The sequence below is a fragment of the Trichosurus vulpecula genome, chromosome 2 (genome assembly GCF_011100635.1).
Source record: "Trichosurus vulpecula isolate mTriVul1 chromosome 2, mTriVul1.pri, whole genome shotgun sequence".
Taxonomy (NCBI): Eukaryota; Metazoa; Chordata; class Mammalia; order Diprotodontia; family Phalangeridae; genus Trichosurus; species Trichosurus vulpecula.
In genome coordinates this window covers 111,393,068-111,414,509 of record NC_050574.1, presented here as the reverse complement: position 1 = coordinate 111,414,509, position 21,442 = coordinate 111,393,068, and the positions used below count along the sequence as shown (strand labels likewise).

Below are 21,442 nucleotides of genomic sequence, written 5' to 3'. Positions count from 1 at the left end.
GAATTTTAGACCTAGAGGAGATTAGTGCACATATTGTACAAACAAGTACATACAAACTAAATAGAGGGTGGGCTAAATTGCATTTCAGGAATTACATGACAAGCTGCTCTCTTGAACAAAAGCCCATCTTTTCAAATCAGTCTTCTCTCAGTGCTTCTATACAGTTTCAAAACATAGAAGGAGCATTGCTATCTCTAAAAAAGCAAAATTACTGGTGACCTACAGGGCAATGGAGAAATGCTTAGTGTGTATAAATAGGCTACTTTGTATAAATATAGGCAAAAATGCTATAATATACATCATTACAGACAAAATATGACTGGAGACTAAATGTAGTCTGACTAGGGCAGAGGATATTGGAACCAGGCTTCTCTTCAATCAGTAAGTCCATCCTCTGGAAGATTTATGGAAAGTTATAAACTACACCAGATAGGAAGGTATTGGTAGATTGCAGCTCCCCCAGGTGGAAGGAGTGTCCACATCTATGAAATCATGCCTGTGTTGACTGTTAAGGACACAGTGATAAGCTAGTCTAGTCCCCTCTTGGAACAGATGAGGAAACTGAGGGTTCAGAGACATAAAATTGATTTAAGAGCGTTACACAGATTATTAAGTAGCACAGTCAGGGCTAGAATTCAGGTTTCCTGAATACCAGTACTTTTTCTGTTGTATCATCCAGTTGTACAGTATACGGAAAAGAAAATTTCAGTCTGTATCAACAGGTGTTATGCCATTCTCTTGCATTTTTTACTAATCTTATTTTACTAAATGTGTCTCTCAAACTTTAGAATAAGTTTCTTAAAGAAATAAGATATGTATTATACTTATGTATTCTTCACTTTCCAGTTAGTTGCCCCGTCAGTATTTTTTTCCCTTCGTGGGTATGCTGGGAAAAGGAGATGGAATTTCCCAATGGTAACTTCAGAGCTATAGCTGTAGGTGTCCCATCAGGGGTTAAATTAATTAAAAGTGTACTGAGAGACTGACTTGAGACTTAAAAGCAGAAGGTTGGATATTTGGAGTGGGAGAGGTGGTGTTAGGCTGTAATGGTAAAGAGTGGGTGTGGTTGTGTAGAGACAAACCATGATTGGCTATTATGAGGTTTCTGCCCAATTATGGAATTCTGCCCATCTCCTCAAACAATGGTTAATCACACACCTCTTTAGTGTTATATCATGCTCCACCCCTGTAATCTCATATTTCTGGCCTCAGAAATTCTGCTTTTAAAAAAAACAGCATTTCAGGCAACCACTCAAAGACTAGATGATGGAGTCTGGGTTTGCCAGTGGGAAGAGCACAAGATTTGAAGGCGAAGGATTTGGGTTTGAATCCTGTCTTTGCTAATTAATCCCTGTGTGACTTCCAACAGTGGAGGTGGTGTGGGATATTGGAAAGAGCACAGGCTGGAGTCCAATCTGGGTTCAAATTCAGCCTTTGCTTACTTACTATTCATGTGACTTTGAGCAAGTTCCAGTCTCCCTGAGCCTCAGTTTCCTCATGTGTAAAATAAAAAATTAGACAGCCTCTGAAGTTCCAGCTCTATAGCTCTGATTTCAGAAAGTGAACTTGAGCATTCTAAGAATCATTTTTATATGAGTACTTGGAGGAGCAACATGGACTAGTGAATAGTGCAAAAGTCTTGGGAATCGTTGAGATCTGAATTCAAGTCTCCCTTCAAATATTAAATAGCCTTGTGACTCTGGGCAAGTAAGTCACTTCACCTCCACCTTAGTTTTCTCATAATGTGTGTTCTACCTCTAAATCCCATGATTTATGTGGTCCACTAGAGGGCAGCCAAGTCTCTTTCCACAGCCTGTTTTCGGCTGTTAGAGCAGCTATCTCTGTAAATTGTTTACCAGTTCTCAGGCACAGTACAGATCTGGAGGGCTCTTCTGTTGCTTAGCACTGTTCTTGGGATCTAATTGTTGGGTATTCTCATTTTGATATTACTTAGCCCTTTATGCATTTTTTTTTGTGCCCCTAAGTAGATTGTAAGTCTTTTTCTCATCCTTCTTTGTACCAAGGAAGAGAAAGGAAAAGAAAATTACAGCACCAAGGAGAGTGGTGTTTGCATAACATAGGTGGTCAAATAAATATTTATTGATGAAAACATGCCTATTGTGATTTATAAATGAAAAACTCATGTCTCCTTTGTGACTGAAATCTAAATAGAACTGTGGTATTGTTGCTTCACAGAGTTATAGGGAAGCCCAGTGTAAAAACGTTAGTAGTTATAGTAGCTGTTAAAATACATCATCACCACTAACATTTCTGCAGGACTTACCATGTACCAGTTACTGTGCTGAGCGCTTTACAGTTATTATCTCACTTGATCCTCACAACAATCCTGAGAGGTAAGGAGCTATGATTGTCCCCATTTTGCAGATGAGGAAACTGAGGCAAACAGAGCTTAAGTGATTTGCCCAGTATCACACAGCTAGTAAGTGTCTGAAGTCACATTTGGACTTGGGTCCTCCTGACTCCAGCCAGGCCCAGTGCTCCATCTAGTGCACCACCTAGATGTCCTTTACACATGTTTTTTAAGTTATTGGCCAAAGATTTTATACATTCTGTTATCACACTGTCCACTGTTTGTAATACAGTGTAAGAAGATTTATAATGATATTAAATCAGAGTCCCTGCCCACATGTAGAGAAAATATAAGCCAAAGGAAAGCTGCCAGTAAAAATTAAATAGAAACAAGCTGTTCATCTGGATGCATGGGATGAAGGGAACAATTGGCTTAAGTTTTATGGTTTTTTTTTTTCATGACAGAGTTTATTGAATAGGAGGAAAATTTCTGAAAAGGCGTTAGGATATTTGCCAGAGGAAGAAGGGAAGGTATCAGGACAGTTTGTGGAAGGAATACAAAGATGAATAATGGGAAGTAGAGTATCCTAAATGAATGTTTCTTAAAAGGATACATTCTATAGTGTGGGGAATCAGAAGCAAGTTTGGTTAAATTCTTTTAACTGTTAAATCAGTAAGCATTTATTAAGCACCTCCCATGCTAGCTAGGTGCTTATGGTACAGAAACAAAAAGCATTCCCTACCTTATAGGACCTTATATTCTCCTTGGGGCTAGACAACTTCCATTCAGATTAAGTATATACAAAATCATTTGGGCAGAAACACTAGATGTGAAATCAGAGGAACTAAGTTCAAATGCTTCCTCCGCTTCTGTGCCTGTGTTATATTAGATAAGACCTTACATCTCTCTAGGCCTCACATTTTTAATCTGTAAAATGAAGTGTTTTTACTAGACAGCGAGCTCGAAACCTTTATGGAGAGAAGGGGAGGAGAGGACTACCACCTGATTGCCAAGTCGTGTCAATTCTACCTCTCCCTTCTCTTGAAAATGCTGCCATCCTGGAGCAGGACCTCCTCGCTATTGCAGTAGCCTTCCAGTTGATCTCTCTGCCTCATCTCTCCCCACTGCAGTGTATCTTTCACTTAGTTGTCAAATTGATCTCCCTGAAAAGGTCTGGCCCCCACCCTGCCTCAAAAAAAAAATCAGTAAACTCCAGTGGCTCCCAGTCACCTCCAGGATCAAATATAAAATCTTGTCATTCAAAGCCCTCCCTAATCTGATCCTCTCCTACTTTTCCACTTTAAGTGTAAGTGTACACACTTACACCTTACTATTACTTTTATCTTTCTTGCCCTTTGATCCATTGATACTAGCCTCCTTGTTACTTCTCACACACAAAACACTCCATCTACCAATTCTGGGCATTTTCATTGAATGCCTAGGATTCTCACCCTTCTCATCCTCACCTCCTAGCTTCCCTGGCTTCCTTCAAATCCCAACTAAAATCCCACCTTCTACAAGAAGCCTTTCTGGATCCCTCTTAATGCTAATGTTTTCCCTCTGTTAATTATCTCAGATTTATTCTGTAAAATATCTTGTTTCTACTTAGCTGTTTGCATGTTGTCTCCCCCATTAGACTGAGAGATCTCCTTAATAGCCGGAACTGGTTTTTGCCTTTCTATCCCTAGCGCAATGCCTAGTACATAGCAGATACTTATACTTAATAAATACATATTGACTCACTAACTGGAGGAGCAGGCAGAGGCCTCTTGAAGGAATTAGCACTTGATTTGAGTCTTGAAGGGATCTAGAGGTCCCAAGAAGAGGAAGTGAAGAGAAAGCATCACATAGGAGAAAGAGTAGTACAGTGGAAAAAAGCACTGGATTTGCAACCAGAGGGTTCAAATCATGCCTCTGCCCCTAGCTATCTGTGTGACCTTGAACGTACCATTTAAATTCAGCTTTGCATTTTTCCCATCATCTACTATCCTCTGTGGTCTAGCTGCCTAGAGGAAGCTAGGTGACAAGAGTTTTAAGATGATCCCACTCACCATTGGTACATAGAATGTGTGCATGCTTATGGGTAACAAGAAATCCTGTAGTAAAAGAAATGTGAAATGTGCAAATTTAAACACTTCTCCACTCCAGATGTCCTTCTGGACTATTTGTGCCCCACCTGTGGTAGAGCCTTCTGAGCTCATATAGGTCTGATCACTCAAAGTCGGACACATTATACCAAGACCCCATCATAGTGATGTCATTTGGTCCTCTTTGAGCTCGAAGGACAACAACTAACCAGATAGAATGAAGGACCTATTACATCAGGAAACCTGAATTCAAATCTAGCCTCAGATACTTACTAGTTGAGTGATCCTGGGCAAGTCACTTAACTGCTGTGTGCCTCAGTTTTCTCTACCTTAAAATAGAGATAACAATGGCACCTACCTCCCAGGGTTATTTATGAATATCTTATTAGATAATATTTGTAAAGTGCTTAGCCTGGCACATAGTAGGTACTTAATAAATGCTTGTTCCTTTCCCCCTCCATTGGCTTTGCTTCTATTTACATCCTACTGAATGAAGCTGAGGAAAATCACAAAACTGCTGAATCTTGCATATTTATGACTTCTAATCTCAACTGGGACCTCACTGCATCAAGACAGTACTTCTATACCTCCCTAATCCATTCACAGTCCCATTCACTGCAGCACGTTTTCCAGACTTTTTTATCTCTTCTCAGACCTACCATAAATCCCCCTTCTCTCATCCTCTCATCTGAGAACCTTGCCTCTTATTTCCCTGAAATAAATGAGGCCATTTGAAGAGACGTCTGTCTTCCCTCCTCTTCATCTCACGTCACTCAGATGCCTTCTGCTGCTATCTCCTCCTTCCCCTCTATCTCACATGAAAAAATGACCCTTCTTCCCAAGGAAAACCATTCTGCATGCACAAGTTCCTTCTAAGTCTGCATGCCCTCATTCTTTCCTTTCTTCTTCAGCAGATTTCCCCCTCTGTCATTCCTTCTCTCTCACTAATCTTTGATCTTTTCCTCTCTACTATATGTTTCCCTACTGCCTACAAACAGGCCCATGTCTAACTCATCCTCAAAAAACTATCACTTGATCCTTACATACTTGTTAACTATTGTCCAACATCTCCCTTTTGTGGCTGAACTTGAGAAGGGCATCAGCAATTAGTTTCTCTACTTCCTTTCCTCTCACTCACTTCTTAACTCTGCCACAATCTGACTTCCAGCATCATCATTCAACTGAAACTACTCTCTCCAAAATTACTCTTAAGTGCCAAATCTAATGGCCTTTTCTCAGTCCTCATCCTTGACCTCTCTGCAGCCTTTGATACCCTTTTCTCCTTGATATACTCTTTTCTCTTGGTTTTCTACTGCCCTTTCTTGGTACTCCTACCTACTTGATCACTTTTCCTTAGTCTCCTTTGCTGGATTTTTATCCTAGTCACATCTGCTAACCCAAGGCTCTGCCCTGGGCCCTCTTATCCCTACTATTTCACTTAGTGATCTCATCAGTTCCCATGGATTAAATAATCTCTTGGTGAATGGTTCTCAAATATACTTACCTAGCCCTAATTTCTCTGCTGACCTCCAATCTTGGATCTCCAGCTGTCTACTGAACATCTCAAACTGCCCCATAGCATCTTAAACTCAACATGTCCAAAACTGAACACAATTTCTTTTCCCCCCAGACCTTCCCCTCCTCCTAAGTTCCCTATTAGAGTTGAGAATACCACCATTCATTCTCCCAGTTTGCAACCTAGCTGTCATCTTTGACTCTTCACTCTCACCACCACCAACTAATACAAAGTGAAGTAAGCAAAACCAGAACATCATACACAATAACAGTAGTATTGTACAATGACCAGCTGAGAATGACTTAGCTATTATCAGCAATACAGTGATCCAAGACAGTTCTAAAGGACTTATGATGAAAAATGTTATCCAGCTCCAGAGAAAGAACTGATGGAATCTGAATGCAGATTAAAGCACATTTTTTAAAAAAACTTTGTTTTTCTTATTTTGTTTTCTTTTGCAACATGGCTAATATGGAAATATGTTTTCTATGACTGCACCTGTATAATCTATATAAAATTGCTTGCCTTCTAAAAGGGGGAGGGGGGGAAAGGAGAATTTGGAACTCCAAATTTTAAAAAAATGAATATTAAAAATTGTTTTTACATCCAATTGAGAAAAACAGTTTAAAAAAAAAAAGATCCCTTAGTCCAGCCTCCTCATTTTAAAAACAAGAACACTGAAAACTTAGAGGGGTTAAAAGGCTTGTTCCAGATCTCCCAGGTGATAATAGCAGAATCAGGATTCAAATCTGGGACCTGATATGGTGTTCATTTCCATAAGTTTAGATGTGCAAAACTTCAAAATTTGTGTAATTAGGATATAATTTGTCATTCACTTACAGAAACTGATTCTTGTTTTCTTACAGAACAGAGTGAACACATGAATAGAAGAAAAAAGTTTCTCATTGCTTCTATAGTTGCTGTTCAGAACTCCAGTTTCATCTATCCATCATGTCAGAAGTGCTTCTCTAGAGTAATCCTAGTTTCTAAAAGGTAATTTGGGGTAAATGCTCTGACTTTGGGGGTTGAGTCGGGAGATGAGGGCAGTTTAAAATAGTTTAATAGTGAAGGAACCCTAAGAATAGAAAAATACAGATTTTCAAGTTCCTGTGCAGCAAAGCATTCACACTCCATGTGTGTTCATTCCACGTGCTAAGGTATTCCTTCTACTGTAAAACAAGGACTTGGGGGCGCCTGTGCGGCTGCATGAGGCTTGGCCGCTCGGACTGAAGGAGACTGAAGCATTTCTATCCAAGCCGGGCTCAGCCTCCAAGTAGTGCAGCCTCCCGCGTGCAGAGCGCAGCCCCCACCAGGCCTGGCCCAGCTGCCCACGTCTACCCCGCGGGTTCCCAAGCGATGATGATCCCCTCCCAGATCTCCTACCCGGCCTCCTAATGGCCTACTACATCCCTGGACAGGGCCATTCCACATATGTTGTCCCGACCCAGCAGTATCTGGTGCAACCAGGAGCCCCCAGCTTCTATCCTGGAGCAAGCCCCACTGAATTTGGGACCTATGCCAGTGCCTACTACCCAGCGCAGGGTGTGCAGCAGTTTCCACCTGGCGTGGCCCCCGCCCCAGTCATGATGAACCAGCTGCCCAGATTGCTCCTAAGAGGGAACGGAAGACGATTCGGATCTGAGATCCCAACCAGGGAGGGAAGGATATCACAGAGGAGATCATGTCTGGGGCCTGGACCTCCTCCACCCCCACTCCTCCCCAGACAGGAGGAGGTCTGGAACCTCAGGCTAACAGGGAGACCCCCCAGGTTGCTGTCATCATCCGCCCAGATGACCGGCCTGAGGGAGTGACCATCAGGGCCCGCCGGGGGCTGCCCCAGAGCACAGCCCCTCCGAATCTCAGTCACAGCCATCCTCTCCTTCCCCGGCCCCATCTCCACCACCTCCAGTTTTACAGCCAGGCCTCTCAGGCCTCCCCATTACTGAGGGCACCATGACAACCACAGTGGTCATGCAGATGAGTGTCGAGGAGCCTGCCTCCACCGCCCATGAGCCCCAGAGCTGCCCTGCCCTGCTCTCCAGCAGCCCTGTGCCTCCCCTGGACCCTCCCCAGAGGCAGAAGTGACTAGTCCTCTACCAGCCCCCGAGATTGCCACTGCCCAGGCTCATAGCCTCCAACAGCCTCCAGACACCAAGCTTTCTCCCGAGCCTGAGGCCCAGCCAGAGGTAGGCCAGGCTGAAGCAGTTCTGTGCTGCCACCCGCCGCCCCCCCCCCCCAGCCTATCCCCAGGAATTCACAGTTGTGGCCCCTACGGCCCAGCCTGAGGAGCTGCCCAACGGGGCCCCCTCTCCTCCTGCCATGGACCTGAGCCCTATTGCTGAGCCCGAGGAGCCTGTTGAGATGGTGGCGGTGGTGGCGGCGGCACCAGCATCAATGCGGGCACTCCCCACCCTCCCTGCCGACCTTCCCGGGTCATCTGCTGCACCTCCTGCCCAGGAGGAAGAGCTAGAGAATGAGGAGGAGGATGAGGAGGACAAGGAAGAAGGGGAGACTGAAGGGGAGAAGGGAGGAGAGGAATCGTTGCCCCCTGAGGCTACCCCCACCCCAGCCCCCCTTCCCCAGAGCCTTGATGAGACAGCCACCTAAGTGGTGGCAATATCTGTGCCAAAGAAGAGACAGAGAATCAAGGAACTGAACAAGAAGGAGACTGTGGGCGATCTGCTGGATGCCTTCAAGGAGGGGAATGAAGGTGTGCCAGAGTCAGAAAGCCAGTCGCCTGTGGGCGGTGTGCCAACCTCTGAGCCTCAGGGTGGCCCATGGAGCCCTAGGCCCAAGAAAGCCAATGAGACCTGGGAGGAAAAGGAAGACAAGATTGATGATGCTGAGAATATCCAGCCTGGGGACCAGAAGTACTAGTACAAGTCAGTTCAGTGGAAGCCTTTAAATCCTGAGGAGAAGAAGCGTTATGATCGGGAGTTCCTGCTTGGATTCCAGTTCATTTTTGCCAGTATGCAAAAGCCAGGAGGCCTGCCTCACATCAGTGATGTGGTGCTGGACAAGGCAAACAAGACCCCTCTGCGGCCACTGGACCCCACCTGGCTAACCATCATGAACTCTGGCCCTGACTTCACCCCATCTTTTGCCAACCTGGGTCAGCCCAACCTTAGCAATCGAGGCCCCCCAAGGGGGGAGCCTGGCAGGGGACCAGGCAGGGAGCTACCCCAGGGACCGCCGACCGGTCTTGGCCCCCGGCACTCCCAACAGGGCCTTCAGAAGGAGCCGAGGAAGATCATTGCCACAATATTGCTCAGTGAGGACGTGAAGCTTAACAAAACCGAGAAGGCCTGGAAGCCCAGTAGCAAATGTGGCCCTACAGAAAAGGACCAGGGAGAAGAAGATGCCGATGGCAGCAAAACTCAGGACCTATTCCGAAGGGTGCGATCCATTCTGAACAAGCTGACGCCCCAGATGTTCCAGCAGCTGATGAAGCAGGTACAGCAGCTGGCCATTGACACAGAGGAGTGCCTGAAAGGCATCATCAACCTCATCTTCGAGAAGGCCGTCTTGGAGCCCAACTTCTCAGTGGCCTATGCCAACATGTGCCGCTGCCTCATGGGGCTGAAGGTGCCAACCACCGACAAGCCCACAATCACAGTCAATTTCCAGAAACTGCTGCTAAACCGGTGCCAGAAGGAATTTGAGAAAGACAAAGATGACAACGAAGTATTTGAGAAAAAGCAAAGGAGATGGATGAGGCTGTAACGGCAGAGGAACGGGCTGCCTGAAGAAGGAGCTGGAGGAGGCAAGAGACATTGCCTGCCCATGCTCCCTGGGCAACATCAAGTTCATAGGGGAGCTTTTTAAGCTGAAGATGTTGACGGAGGCTATCATGCACAACTGCGTGGTCAAGTTACTGAAGAACCACGATGAGGAGTCTCTGGAGTGCCTCTGCCGGCTGCTTACCACCATTGTCAAAGATCTGGATTTTGAGAAAGCCAAGCCCCACATGGATCAGTATTTCAACCAGATGGAGATGATCATCAAGGTTCATGCTGCAGGACGTGTTAGATCTCCGAAGAAGTAGCTGGGTGCCCCGCCGGGGAGACCAGGGCCCTAAGACCGTAGACCAGATTCACAAGGAGGCTGAGATGGAGGAACACCACGAGCACATCAAAGTCCAGCAGCTCATGGCCAAGGGCGGGGACAAGCGTCGGGGGCCTCTGCCAGGCAGCCGTGAGGGTTTGATTGTGGATGATGGAGGCTTGAATACTGTTCCCATCAGCAAAGGCAGCAGACCCATTGATACCTCCCGACTAACCAAGATCACTAAGCCTGGATCCATTGACTACAACAACCAACTCTTTGCCCCTGGGGGACGCCTAAGCTGGGGCAAGGGCAGCAGTGGGGGCATGGGAGCCAAGCCCTCAGACTCAGCCTCTGAAACGGCCCAGCCGTCCACCAGTACCTTGAACAGTTTCTCAGCCCTCCAACAGGCGGCCCCCGCAGAGAGCACCAACATACAGGGAGTAGTACAAAGGAGCAGTCTGAGCCTGGAAGATGGAGAGAAAGCTGGGGATCGTGGAGATCACCTGGAGCTTAGTGAACAGGGTGGGGAGTGTGGTGACCGCCCGGACCGAGCTCGCGCCCAGATCCCCAAGCGGAGCTTCAGCAAGGAAGTGGAGGAGCAGAGCCGAGAGTGACCTCTCCAGCCAGAGGGTCTACGCAAGGCGGCCAGCCTGACTGAGGAGCGGGACTGCAGTCGGGACTGCAGTGAAACGGAAGGGAGCTGCTGCCCCCCCAGGTCCCCCAGCTGCCACCATCTCCCAAGGCTGCGCTGTCTGAGGAAGAGCTAGAGAAGAAGTCCAAAGCCATCATTGAGGAGTTCCTGCATCTCAGTGATATGAAGGAAGCGGTACAGTGTGTGCAGGAACTTGCCTCCCCTTCACTGCCTTTCATTTTCGTTCGGAACGGTATCGAGTCGACCCTGGAGCGCAGCACTGTTGCTCGGGAACACATGGGACAGTTGTTGCACCAGCTTCTCTGTGCTGGTCACCTGACTACCGTTCAATATTATCAAGGGCTCCATGAGATCCTGGAAGTGGCTGAAGACATGGAGACTGACATCCCCCACGTGTGGCTGTACTTGGCAGAACTGGTGATGCCCATCGTTTGGGAAGGTGGGGTACCCATGGGGGAGTTTTTCAGGGAAATATCGAAGCCGCTGAAACCCCTAGGCAAAGCTGCTCCCCTGCTGCTGGAGATCCTGGGGCTCTTGTGCAAAAGTGTGAGTCACAAAAAGGTCAGGGTGCTGTGGCGAGAGGCTGGGCTCAGCTGGAAGGAATTCCTACCTGAGGACCAGGACATCAACGCCTTTGTCATCCAGCAGAAAGTGGAATACACACTGGGAGAGGAGGCCGAGCCCCCCAGTCGGCGAGAGATGTCCCCTGAGGAGCTGAGCCAGCAGCTGAAGAAGCTGCTTAAGGAGAGCACCAGCAACCAGCAAATCTATGACTGGATAGAGGCCAACCTGAGCGAGCAGCAGGTGACTTCCAGTACGTTGGTCCATGCGCTCATGACAGCTGTCTGCTACTCAGCCATCATTTTTGAGATCCCCCTGTGAGTGGATGTGGCAGTGCTGAAGGCGCTAGCGAAACTTCTACAGAAATACGTGAACAATGACCAGAAAGAGCTGCAGGCGCTCTACGCCCTCCAGGCACTTGTGGTCACCCTGGAGCAGCCAGCCAACCTACTACACATGTTCTTCGATGCACTCTGTGATGAAGACGTAGTCAAAGAGGAAGCCTTCTACAGCTGGGAGAGCAGCAAGGACCTCCCCCCCCCCCCCCAACAGCAGGGCAAGGGTGTGGCCCTCAAGTCTGTCACTGCCTTCTTCACGTGGCTGCATGAGGCCGAGGATGAGTCTGATCACAACTGAGGGCCGGCTAGCCAGAGCCCACCCAAATGGATGCGCAGACAGTGGCTGCACAGACTGCAGGGGGGGGGCTGCGGCGTGCGCCTGTAGCGCAGTGTGTGTCTGAGCTAATAAAGTGGTGGCTGAAGAGGCAGGATGGCTTAGGGCTGCCTGGGCGCCCCCCTCCCTCCAGGACGATGCCAGGTGCCCCTCCCTCTGGGGGCATAGAGATATATATAAAGTCATAAAAATTGGTGTGAGGGTGGGGTACCACCGCCTACCCCTGGGGTCCTTTTTTTTATTTTAAGAAAATCACTTTTGGGACAGCCGTCCTCGCTAATGGGAGTGTTCATCCCCAGCCCCCGCACCAGGTCTGCTGCTGCCTGGGCAGGGGAAAGGGGGGGCACAGTGCCTGTAATTATTAAACATGAATTCAATTAAAAAAAAAAACAAAAACAAAAACAAGGACTTGGACCATTTAAGTATTTAAAACAGAATACTTGAACATTGTTTTTCAAGATATACTATTCCTTAAAGCATTATAAGGTACTACAGTTCTTATGACAATCTCTTGCTTTCTGTTTTTCTTACTTAAATTAACTGTAGAAAATGAAGGAAAAAACAATTCCTCACTTTTACTTCTACTCCTACCTCACTCATTTTTGTCAGATAGTTCCACATTCTAGCCTCTACAGAAGTACATAAAAAGACTCAAAATCTTAAAGTCACTACTTCTCTAAGCCCTTAAATTTTAGTGATTTTCTTTGGTTTAGGTTTTTAACTTTATAAAGAAACCTGTGCTAGTGAATCAATTTGCAGGTTCAATTCCTGTGTGAACCAAATAGTTTTATCTTGTTCTCTGGGCAGACCAGATTGCAGCCAACCAATTTGGAGATGAACACTGTCATTTATCAAGGAGAGTATGAATGAAGCACTGCAAATCAGTCATGAGTATTTGAAAATAAAACTGGTTGTTTAGTAATATCTTTCCTAAATTGGCACTTTCGGAGTGTTCTCATTTTTCTTTGTCTCTTCCTCCTCTTTCTCCTTCCCCCTTCTCTCCCCGTCCCCCCCCCCCCCATAAGCATCACTCAATACAAACTACAATTTCCAGGGTAACTTTTTTGTACTACTTGGATGGTATCACTTAGACCTTGGTGTTGAAGGGGTAAATGCATCTCTGGTACAGAAATCTATACTATAATATCCCTGACACATGGTTATCTAGCTTGTGCTTGAACATCTCTAGCAACATTACTGCCTTATGAAGCAGCCTATCCCATTATTAACAACTGTGATTACTAGTGTAACAACAATGCTGCTCGCAGCAGCTATAGAGGTGTAAGGCCAATAACACCAGCATACAGGAGGGCTGCTAGCACAGGTTCTTTCATCTGCTTTCCTAAGGAAAGCAACTTTAAGGGGTTTACAATCTCACTTTAATTCAACATACATATATCATTCAGTTAGTTCAGGAGGAAAAGTCAGCACCCTGAGCTTCAGAGAAAACACAAACAGAAATTATATAAACAGAGCAAATAACACAAATCAGCAGACAGGGCTTCTAACCTTCTGTCACAGCACATACGTAGTTACCAGAGAGAGAAGCACCAACATATGGGTTTTCAAAGCCAGGGGCTCCTTAACGGCTACCCAGAGTCTGGTCTGGCCAAATCACACAAACACTCTTCCAATGAGTGAGCCCCCAAAGCAAAATGCTAACCTCAGAGTATATATACACTTCTTTAGGGTCAGCCTACAGAGGGCATCACAACCATGTGACTCAAACTTATGTGACTTAGGCTTTCTTGTGACTTAAGCAGGTCATGAAAGACTCTTGATTCAATCAAAGGCAAGGCTCAATCAAAGGCCCTTAATTGCCTTAGTGCTGAGAAGCACTCCAAAAGGAAAAAACAGCAAAAAGTCCCACTTTGCTTGCCATTACAACTAGGAAGTTATTTCTGATGTTGAGCCAATATCTACTTCCTTGTGATTTCCATCCATCAGTCCTAATTCTGCCCTCTGGACTCATTTACAATAAGTTCATTTCCTCTTTTAGGATCATAGATTTAGATATGGAAGAGACCTCAGATACTACCTAGTGAACCCCTCTCATTTCGCAGATGAGAAAACTGAGGCCTAGGTAAGTTTTGACTTGCCCAAAGTCACACAGGTAGAAAATGTCAGAGGCAGGATTTGAACCCAGGTCCAAAACTCTTTCCCTGGTGCCATGCCAGTCCTTGAGATAATTTCACTTAGAATAATAGAGTTTGAATATAAAAGAAGACTTTTCTCCAATCTAAACATCCCCAGTTATTTTCAATTGTTCCTTCAACATGGTTTCTAGGCCCTTTACCATCTTGGTCATATTTCATTGGACAATATAATTGGTGACCATCTCAGGCTGAAAGACAGGTCTGTTACATATCCTTCAGATCACTTAAATCGTTGCCTTAAAGCCCGTATTTACAAGGTTTTAGACATTTGCATTTTACCACCAATTTTGGAATACTTTCAACAAACATCTATTACTAAGAACCTTTTTACAATGCATTCTGCTAGGTGTTGTTCTTATGTTTATGTAAAATACTATACCTAGCCACACTGAATTCCTAGTGTAGTACAGGGATAAGACACAAATGCAAATTACTATGACAAAATTATGAGTGCATCAGGTATAAAACAAAGTGGTATATGATGTTCAAAAGGGAAGATTATTACTAATAGAAAGGAACACGGCAGGCTTCATGGAGGAGGTAGACTTCATCAGGACTTTAAAGGATGACTAGAAATTCATTTGGCAAAAAGAGAAGGGGGCAGACATTCCCAGAATAGGGGCAAGGGTGAACAAAGGAATGGAGATTAAAAAGTAGTTGTCTGGCTGGAGCTTAGTATGTGGAGGGTAGTTTATGAGTTGTCTGCAAAGGAAGTAGTGCCAGATTGTGGAGGGCCTTAAATACCAGAGGAAAAGTTTGGATTTCACCTAGTAAATAAAAAGGCAGTACAGAATTTTTTCAGCAGAAAAGTGGTTTGACTAGATCTGTGCTTAAAGAAAATTAATGTAGTAGCAGTGTGAAAGATAGATTATATAGGAAGGCCTATCAGATGAGTATTTTACAGGTAGGTGGTAAAGAGTTCCTGTACTTCAACTTTTGCAGTTGACATAAAGAGTAAGTAACATATGTGAGAGATATTGTGGAGATGGAATTAATAAGCTAGAACCCTTCAAAGATAACCCCAAGCAAAGGAGGCTGAAAGAATCATTAAATTGATCGGGGCAGGGGGAAGGAAAGATTGGGTTTGTTTGGTTTTTTTGTTTTTTTTTTTTACTTTTTTGAGTTTGAGCATCCAGTGGAACATCCAGGTGGAAATGTTCTAGAGGAATGTTCTGGAGCTCAAAGAGGTAGGAATATTGGAGCTAGACTTGGGAGCTATCTACATAAACATGGTAATTGGGTCCTGTCAGTGTAAGAAAAGGAACTTGAAATAGAAGAAAATCATGGGAAAATCTACAAGAAATATATTAGTCAGTAACAGAAAGAAGAGGCATGATGTGTTAGGAAGAAAGCTAGGAGAATGTGGTATGTTTGAAGACAAGACAGTAACTCTGGCAAAGATGGTAACATGACAGATTCTAGATAACCCACTACAACTATCGCAGGAACCATGAAGAGGTAAATACCAACTAACAGGAGAGATGAGCTAACAGAAACAGCATTGAACTAATCCACACAACAAAAGACATAATCGCCAAGGAGTACACAAGCTCTGGATCTGAACTGATGTCAGAGGCCCTCATTTTTCCCTTCGCAGTTTCCACATAGAAGACAAGGCTCAAGGATCAGGTTCTCATCAGTTAGCGACAGCTCTGTAGCTGCTTGCAAACTTCTATTTGGGAAAATCTGGGAAATCTATCTGGGAAAAATCCAGAGGAACAAAAGTGATATAAATTCAAACAGTTACATAGCCAAGGAAGTTCAGAAATAGCAAAGGAGGGGACTTGCCACCCCTAGGAGTCACTGGAAAAATGAACAAACAAAACTAACAACAACAACCCCCCCAAAATGCAATGGATTAAGAGAACTTCAAGAAAAAATTTCAGAAAAGAAAATAATTCTGCAATTAAAAAAGAATAGATTGTCAGCAAGAACTCCCAAGAATGGCTTGATGGCCTATTAAAAGAAATAAGGCATTGAAGAAGACAAAGAATGAAATTGGAGCTCTTGATGAAGAACTAGGAAAGAGAACAGTTTAGAACAAAAGCTGGGCAACTTTATCAAAGTCGTGGACACTCTGAAAAACAGAATGGGAAGAGAACTTATATCAAATTCAGTGAAAGAACAAGAAATCCTGAAACAAAGTCAAAAGACTATGAAATTAGAACATGTGAAATATCTCTTATCAAAAGAAATTATCTAGAAGAGGTATTCAGCTGTTTTAAATGCTGCAGAGTGAGACCAAGGAAGATAAAGGGGGAAGGGGAGTACTATCATCATGATCAATTTTTGAGTGAGCAAGTTCAGTAGAATGGTGGGGGTAGAAGCTATTGCAATGGATTGAGGAGACAGTAGTTAGAAAATAGAGGCATCAGGTGAAGACAATTTTTTCAAGAAGTTTAACAATGAAAAAGAAAAAAGACCTGAGATAGCATCCAAGATGAATGATGGTCAAGAGAATGATTTTTTAAGATTCAGGAAACTTCAGTGTGTATGTTCACCAATAAGAGAGGGCCGGTGGAGAGGAAGAGAATGAAGATGCAGTAGAGGCAGTGACTAGAACAAGGTGGTTGAAGAAGTCAGAGACCAAGGGCTCAAATAGAGGGATTAGCCCTAGGGAACAGTGTGCATACCTTTTTGGTCTTTATGACCAGTGGGAAAAAAAGAATAGGTGACAATTAAGAACAGTCTTAAGGAAAAGAGAAGTTGGGAGACTTCACTAAGACAGCCTTAATATTCTCGGTGAAGTAGGAAGCTGTCATCTACTCCCTTCCTCATACTCTATGATTCAGTGACTCTGACCCTCTTGCTGTTTCTTGAACAAAGCACTCCATCTCTTGACTCTGTGCATTTTGATTGGCAGCCCCCCATGCCTGGAATTCTCTTCACCTCTTTCTCCTGGCTTTCTGGTTTCCTTCAAGTCTCAGCTAAAGTCCCACCTTCTGTAAGAAACCTTTCCCAGGCTCTCTTAATGCTAGTGCCTTCCTTTTCAGTTTTACCAGGTATCTTGTTTGTACATCGTTTGCATGTTATCTTCCTCATTAGACTGTAAGCTCCCTGAGGAGAGAGACTGTTTTTGCCCTTTTTTTGTATTCCCAGTGCTTAGCACAGTATCCAGTGCTTAGTAAGCACTTAATGAATGCTTCATGCTAGGGGGCAGAGATGCCAAGAAATCAATAAAAATAGAATGAGATTGTTGAATTGTAAGATGCCAACTACGGTTATGTCCAGTAGGACCACTGATTGATAATGAGAGGAAACATCTTGACTTTTTGTGCCTTTCCTCCCTTAATACCCGGGAGGCTAGGACAGGACAGAAAAATTGAATTCCTGGGCTCAGGAATGAAAATCCTCAGGTTAGAAGAGGGGAAGATTTTGGAAGACGGGAGGAAAAGAAAGATTTTATTGTATTACTATGGGGGGGAAATGCTTAAAAAAAAAAACACCTTATCTTTTCTCAGTAAATATGTCAGGGATGAAATGAAAGAGAACTCATTTATGCTCGTTAAAAATCATGACTGGAAAATGAATATCAAAGCAAGCTGTATATAATAGTACTATATAAATATTATAATAGATTCACAGTTTCATATAATCCTAGTTTTATGTTCTTTGTACAAAGAAATATTTGTTGATGTTAAGTTTATAATAAAAAAAGAAAATTTTTAAAATTTAATTTATTTGTAGTTTTCAACATTCACTTTCATAAGCTTTTGAATTTTAAGTTTTCTCCACCTCCATCCCCTCCCCCCTCCTCAAGATGGCATGCAATCTGATAAAGGCTCTATATATACATTCTTATTAAACATTTTCATATTAGTCATAATAGTCTTCTTGTCTTCTTGTATAGAAGAATTAGAACAAATGGGAGAAACCACAAGAAAGAAAAAAACAAAATAAAAAAGAGAGCAAATAGTATGCTTAGAGCTGCATTCAGACTCCATAGTTCTTTCTCTGGAGTTGTCTTAGGTCTTTGCTTTGCTGAGGAGAGCTAAGTCTATCAAAGTCAGTCATCATACAATGTGACGCGAAAAAAATTTTTAAATCAGTACTAAACTTTGATGAAATTTTTGCAAGCAATTGGTCATTAGAGGGAAAATGTTATATTCAAGATGGTAATAATTATAATATGTATTTAGTTCTTCAAAAAGCTAGCAGTACTTCATTATATAATTTTTTTTAATCTAATTAATTCTCAGTAAAGTTGATAAAGGGAAATTAAGTTATTCCCATCTGTGGATAAGGAAAATGAGGGACAGTGTGTGTAAAAGAATAATACGGTACTAGTCACTAAATTCTTGGCAGAAAAATAAAGGTTAGAACTTTGGTCTTCTGTTAGTTTGGTGCTGGCTTATGCTGCCCCTAAAACAGTAAAATGTCACTAAATTTACAGGGGTGATTTGGGTACCTAATATATTCGTGCTACATAGAACTTTTCATCAACTTTCTTTAATCCCATACATGCCTTTTCCTCATGAAGTAGGCCCTGGCTATTAGTAAGATCAGTATTTTGAAAAGAGCAGTTAGGTATGAGAGAGTCTGAGAGGAAGCTAACTTGAACCCTAATATTCTGCACTAAACACAAGTAAAAAAGAAATTGCCATTTTAGCTTCCCTTATTTACTAGAGAGGTGCTTTTTATTGGAAAACGAGAAGATAATGATGATTCTTAACTATGCACAAGTGATCACCATTTTATTCTGCCATTTTTTTTCTACTTTTCCAGGTTTGATTGCTCCAGATGTGGCTATACTGGTGAAGCCAAGAATGTCACTTATAGATACAAACTGTCCTTAAAGGTTTCCGATGCAAACAGATTGTTTGCAATCACTGTGTTTGGAAGCTGCTTGGATGCATTTTTTGGCATCACTGCCACTTGCCTAAACAGGTAGAACTATTTAATGTATAACTTCATTTGTTTCTTAACATTCTGTTAATATGTCACTATAATAAAGATATGAGTATATTTTACATCCTGAACTTAGTGAAATATTATAATATTTCATAGAATTAAAAACTTTTAAAAAATCCTTTTGTCATAAATTCTTTCACAAGATGATAAAAGTAAGGCATACAAAGACAAAGGATTGTTATTTTCTTTTCTTTTTTTTGGAGGGGGGAAGGCAGGACAATTGGGGTTAAGTGACTTGTCCGAAGTCACACAGCTAGCAAGTGTGTCAAGTGTCTGAGGCTGGATTTGAACTCAGATTCTCCTGATTCCAGGGCCAGTGTTCTACTCACTGCACCACCTAGCTGCCCCAGATTGTTATTTTCTGGATACATATAAATATGATTATTGATATCCAGGTGCCATTGATTCAAACTGGACCTCTAAATTAGGATAAGAAGTTCAGTTATAAAGCCTGCATATAAAGTGGAAGGGAATAGGAAAATAGAATAATGATCCTATCCAGTAAGGATTACCTTAGTTGGGGTCAGAATCCAAACGGCCACATTCTTTCGAGGAATAAGCTATTGGGAGAGCTGTCTGCCAAATTCCAGACCACGTTATTTAATTGCTTTTCCACTGTTGCATAGTTTGACCTGTTAAAATGTTCACAGTGTATTAAAGTGCTAAGAATTCCAGGAGTGTCACAATACTAATAGCCCACATGGTTTACAAAGCATTTTCCTCAAAATAGTCATTTGAGGTAAATAATGCAAAATAATGTTATCTATTTCCTCTAGTTCTATCTGCCGCATCTCTCTTATTTGTCCCTTCCTCTTCAATCCCATTGCCACCATCCTAACAAAGACCTTCATTTCTACCCACCTAGATTATTATAATATCTTCTCCTTATAAGGTCTTCTACCAGCAGTCAGTGCTTTATGCTGATGCCAGAATACATCTGGTCACGTCACTCCACATTTTGTCCTGTCAATTCTGAAATAAAGTTCAGACTCCTTTGTGCCTCCACAGAAAGCAGGACTTCTCTGGTCCCCTAACACACACCATATTCCCTGTGCCTGGAATGCCCATCTCCCCCGTACTGAATTCTTCCCCATCTTTTAAAGGCCTTTCCAAACACCACCTTCTCCAGAAACCTTTCTTCTGTGCACCTTCCTCTTTAGTCTTCACGGTGTACTTTGCTTTATTACTCTCTGATACACTTATCAATTGCTCTCCATGATGGTCTGTTATAGTCATCCTAGAATATAAATTCCTTAAGGACTCTGCCCACTTCTTTTGCAAACTCTAGCTCCCCTAGTACCTAGCACAGTGCCCTGTCCTAAGACATAAGCACATATTAAATGTGTTACAGCTATTTTTTTTTGGAGGGGGGAAGGCAGGGCAGTTGGGGTTAAGTGACTTGCCCAAGGTCACACAGCTAGTGTGTCAAGTGTCTGAAGCCGGATTTGAACGCAGGTCCTCCTGACTCCAGGGCTGGTGCTCTACCAACTGTGCCACCTAGCCGCCCCATGTTGCAGGTATTCTTAACCTCATTTTATACATGTAACACTTGCCCATGGTCATGTTACAAGTATCAGAAATGAGACTCACACCCTGGTTTTCTCCAGTAATTTTTCTACTACACCCCTTGCATTAATAGTTCACATTTAGATATAGCACCTTACGTTTTATAAGATATTTTCCTTGAAACAGCCTGGGAGAGATAGTACAAATATTTTTAATTTTCATTTTACAGATGAGAAAACAGGTTTCAGAAAAGTTGACTTGCCCAGAGTCACATGATCAAAAAGTGTCGGAGCCAAGACTCAAACCCAACATACCTAATTCCAGATCCATTGCATTTTCACCTTTGTTGCCTCTTGTCAGTAATTGCAAACTTTCTCATTCTCTTACTTCTCTACCTTCCATCCCTCATCTTTAAAATGGGGGTACAGTGCGGTTATACTTGATGTCTAAGGTCCCTTCCAGCTCTAAAGCCTTTGAACCTATATTTGCCACAGAGCTATAAATTGCTGGGATACAAGTCAGTGTGTGCTGACCTAGGGTTTCCAAGTGCTTACAACTCAGTTCGATAAAAGAAACAGTGGGGGATTCCAGGGTTGCTAAGGAAGAACGAGAGTCCCCTGGGCTTTAAAGGCTTTAGGCTACAGTGCCACTGATAGAACAGTACCCCCCTCAGTTGTCAGGGAAACTGGTACTGTCATTACTGTAGCCCCCTGATAATCAGGACCACTCTAAAACCACATATTTCATTAGACCCTAGTTTATAGATATGGATAACATATCTATATAGATAACAACATATTCCCTAAATTACTCCCCCCTCCACATGTTATACTTGATTATTGTGTTTTTTTTTTTAAACCTAATTATGAAAAGTTAACTTCCCATCCTCTGTACTTTTGGTCCCCAAAGAATATACTGCAGGTGGATTTGCAAAAGGCAGTTTTTGTTTCAGTAATACTGTTACGGAAGTTAGGGCTGTCGTGCAGGCCTGCTCTAGTGTGAAACTGATAGTTTCTAAATTCA

At 43.3% G+C, this 21,442-nt stretch overlaps 1 protein-coding gene and 1 pseudogene across 1 annotated transcript in view; both read left to right on the top strand.

The window, feature by feature from the left end:
* DDIAS (DNA damage induced apoptosis suppressor) overlaps window positions 1-21,442 on the top strand; it is a 37,244-nt gene that overhangs the window by 10,827 nt on the left and 4,975 nt on the right. Inside the window, exons 2-3 of the mRNA XM_036747742.1 lie at window positions 6,781-6,907; window positions 18,728-18,889. Coding sequence (XP_036603637.1) covers window positions 6,795-6,907; window positions 18,728-18,889 — 275 coding nt within the window. The 5' untranslated portion in view covers window positions 6,781-6,794. The remainder of the gene's footprint in view (window positions 1-6,780; window positions 6,908-18,727; window positions 18,890-21,442) is intronic.
* Window positions 7,256-11,810, top strand: LOC118840254 (annotated as a pseudogene).